This window comes from Chrysochloris asiatica, unplaced genomic scaffold (genome assembly GCF_000296735.1).
Source record: "Chrysochloris asiatica unplaced genomic scaffold, ChrAsi1.0 scaffold00119, whole genome shotgun sequence".
In the NCBI taxonomy this organism is placed as follows: domain Eukaryota; kingdom Metazoa; phylum Chordata; class Mammalia; order Afrosoricida; family Chrysochloridae; genus Chrysochloris; species Chrysochloris asiatica.
The window spans coordinates 3,769,857-3,773,922 of NW_006408637.1; the positions used below are offsets into that span (position 1 = coordinate 3,769,857).

At 38.2% G+C, this 4,066-nt stretch overlaps 1 protein-coding gene across 1 annotated transcript in view; it reads right to left on the bottom strand.

Annotated features, from left to right (window-relative positions):
- The window catches only part of FH (fumarate hydratase), a 55,578-nt gene that overhangs the window by 22,746 nt on the left and 28,766 nt on the right, over nucleotides 1-4,066 (bottom strand). Inside the window, 3 exon segments of the mRNA XM_006868563.1 lie at nucleotides 978-1,230; nucleotides 2,684-2,729; nucleotides 2,778-2,798. Of these exon segments, the coding sequence (XP_006868625.1) occupies nucleotides 978-1,230; nucleotides 2,684-2,729; nucleotides 2,778-2,798 (320 nt within the window).

Consider the following 4,066-nt stretch of genomic DNA (forward strand, 5'->3'; position numbering starts at 1 on the left):
CGTCTCTTTCCGCAGATGTAGTCAATTTGATTTCTATGTATTCCGTCTGGTGAGGTCATGTGCATAGTCACCTCTTATGGTGTCTAAAGAAGGTATTTGAAATGAACAAATCATTGATTTTGCAGAATTCTATCATGCGTTCTCAAGCATCATTTCTATCACCAAGGCCATATTTTCCAACTACAACTACTGATCCTTCCTTTTTGCTCCCAACCTTTGCACTGTGCTTATTATGTGCTAGACATGAGTCTAATAAGCATTCTACAAGAATTAATGTATTTGATTATCACAATTATTCTATGAATAGTACCTTATTTCTCTTATATTTCAGTCTGGGACAGTGAGGCACAGAAAGGTTACATAACCTTCTTAAGTTCACACAGCAAAGCTAATAACCAAGAATCTGACTTGGAATCTAGCTCTTAGTACTCTTCTCCTAGGTGGGTGCCAATAAAAACTGATGAATGGTGAATAAAGAACAATCCCTATCATTTAATTATTCTAACTTAGCCTTTTAAACCCAGTGTGATTTAGAGGATGGCCAATTATACCACTACTTACATTTAGGGAAATTCAAGTATTGGTATAATACTTACAAAAGGAACTCTGGTAGCGTAGTGGTTACGAATCGGGCTGCGAACCGCAAGGTCAGCAGTTCGAAACTCTCAGTTGTTCCGCGGGAGAAAGATGAGGCTTTCTGCTCCCGTAAAGATTTACAGCCTCAGAAGCCCTGTACAGGGTCACTATGAGTCGGAACCTACTCCACAGCACATAACAACAACAACAACAACATAATACTTATGGAGGGGCCCTGGTGGTGTAGAGGGTTATGTGTTGGGCTGCTAACTGCAAGGTCATCACTGGGAAAAAGAAGAGGCTTTCTGCTTCCATGAAGATGACTAGCCTCGGCAACCTTATACAGGGTTATTATGAGTTGTAACTGACTTGATGGCATACAACTACCAGCAACAGCATACCTGTCCAAGCGTAAGTGGAACAGCATCTTGTGTATGAGTACGCCCAATTTTGATGATCTGGGCAAAGTCTTTAGATTTCACATTGAGAGCATCATGTAGCTTCTGTAGTCCTGGTAACAGTACTTCATGAACTTCAGTTGCAGCAGCGATGTGCATTGCAGTGGGGAAAGTATCATTTGAGCTCTGTTTGGAAAAATGTCAAAAGAAATGAACAATAGTAATCAAAAGCAACAAACAAACACACACTTGCACGCTCATCAAGAAAATCTCTGATGACTATCCTGAATTCACTCTATGCATTTAGCACTCAATTACATTTATGTATGGCAAGTGATAGGTCAGTGATGATCAAGCAGTAACCATATGTCTTGTGTGGAGCAGTGTTGTTGATGGGTGCTATGGAGTCAGTTCTGACTCACAGCGACCCTGTATACATGAAACTGTATTTCAGAGAGCAGCTGGTGGGGATGAACTACCGACCTTATGGTAAACAATCCAGCACTTATCCTACAGTACCACACCAGGGGTACTAACATTATATTAATACCATACATCACCTAACTGATTGTATATGTTATATATTACCACATCTGCATTCTAATAAATGACAGTAAAACAGAAAAGTGTAGTTAACACCGCATTTGAAGATAACAATAATAAAACATATTTATATATTACATAAAAGCTTTCATAAACATTTTTCATTTATTAAATTTCAGGAAATTGTGACATTACCACATTAAAAAATAGTAAAGACACACTCTCAAAGAGATTATGAGACCTGTCAAAATATTAGAAACTGACAGAAGTGGAACCTAACCAATTAATTGCCACTATACTAAATATTTTTAAAGTTTGTTTTTGTTGCTCTTAGGTATCTCTGAGTCAATTTCGACTCATACATAATGAAACAATGCCAGGTCCTCTGATCATTTTAAAATTATCTTCAGCAAAATTTTTCTTGTTTGTGATATTAATGATATTGTTAGACCATTTTCTCATTCTTTTGGATAATCTTTCTTTGGAACAAGCAAATATATAGACCTTTTCCCATTAGTTGGAAAGGGAGCCATCTTCCAGATTTGTTGGCAGACAGTGAGCTCGTCCAGCATTATACACGTTTGTTGAAATATCTCAATGATATTCCATCAATTCCTGGAACCTTATATTACATCAAGGCCTTCAGTACAACTCGTACTTCTTCCTTCAATACCGTAAGTCCTGATCATATGTTACCTGCTGAGATGGCTGAATGTTAACCAATTCATTCTCTGGTACGGTATCTCAGTGTATTTCGTCCAACTTATTTCATTTTCTCAAATTTTCTAAATTAATAATAATCAGTACAAAATAAATTACTGCAATATACCATCACTTATGCCACTTCCTACCTATGTGTATTTCCAGTCCTTTTTCTTTCCTAATCCTTCTGAACTTTGTGCTTGGATAAATTCTATCCTTTTGATCATAAGTAGTTGATTATTCTAAGGTGTGTGTACCTCATTAGTGTTATTGTTCCTCTTTATAAACTACGTATTGTTTGGCTGAAAATTGAGCCAGGGGATGAGTTCATTTCTAACTTGAAGGGTGGCAACTAAGGGCCAGAGTCTAAGGGGTTCTAATAGTCTCTATTAGACCGGTAAGCCTGTCTGGTCTTTTTTATGATTGAATTCTGTTCCACATATTTCTCCCATTGTATCCAGGGCCTTCTAATGTGAACCCTTTTAGAACAGTTGGTGTTGGTAGTGGTAGCTGGCACTATATAGCTCTTGTCTCAGATTCACAAAGACTGATGGTCACATGTTCCACTGGTCCACTGGACTAATTATTCCCATGGGTCTTTGAGTTTCTTCACTTTTCTATCTTCCAGACAGTTAGAGATCAACAGCTGCCCCTTAGGTGACTGCTGACAAGCTTTTAAGACCCCTGTCAATACTCATCAAAGTAGGAGGTCTCTGTGGACTTTATTATGTCAATTGAACTTGATGCCCCTGAGTTCTTGGACCTGAGGCTCAATGACTTGTTCTCTCAAGGTATTTGGTTATTTCTAAGAAATTTTCATAATTTTGCCCTCCTGTGTGCTCCACCACATTTATGGATGTATTTACAATAAAGTTAAATACACATGTATAAATGTCTTCTGTCAAAGCTTCATTTATTTGTGGGTATACTCTGACCATCCCTCCCACACCCATTCAGTCTGTGTGTCTACCCATACATTTAATAGCAGATCACAGTTACTCCAGGGTTGTATATATAACAGTATTTACCTCTGCTGTCTTTAGCGCTTGCATTCCTCTAAGAGCTTCACCTGTCTCCATATTTTGCTGATTTCTCTTATTGTAAATTGCCTTCCTCTTTACCCATGTTAATATGTGTCTACCCTCTAGACAGCTTGTGGACCTTTTTCTGACTGATGATACTGAACTTCTCCATTGTTTCTTTCCACAGATCTAGTCTATTTGATTTCTGTGCATTCCATCTGGTTGTTGTTATTATTGTTGGTAAGTGCCATTGAGTTGATTCCGACCCACAGAGACCCTGTATAGGGTTTTCCAAGGAGCAGCTGGTGAGCTTGAACCACTGACCCTGCAGTTCAAATGCCTTTGCACCACACCAAGACTCCTCCCACATTTACAGTAGCTGTTTAAATTGCTGAAAAAGGTATTTACAAAGAAAAAGCTGTTGCTCTTGCGAAATTCTTTTTTTAAGACATCTGGAGATGTTTGTGCATCAAGCCCATCGCATGAATAATTTCTTTTAAAACAATCATCACAAGGCTGTGAGCTGGAAGTTCAGGATATCACAACTGTCTGATTTTTCCAACATTCCATAATCTCTGCATCAATCACCAGTCCTCACCCCCGTCAAGTCCGAGGGTTCTGCAACACGTTATAAAGTTGCACAAAACTTACAACTGTCTAATGAAATAGCTCATAGAATTGTATGATAGACGAATTTCACTATCCTGGCTTCTAAGGAACACTCTGCCAGTATTTATAACACACACTTATTTGTTCGTCTGTCCATTCATGATACTTTTAAAATTCTTCTCTAGCACCACAATTCAAATCCATCAATTCCTCTAG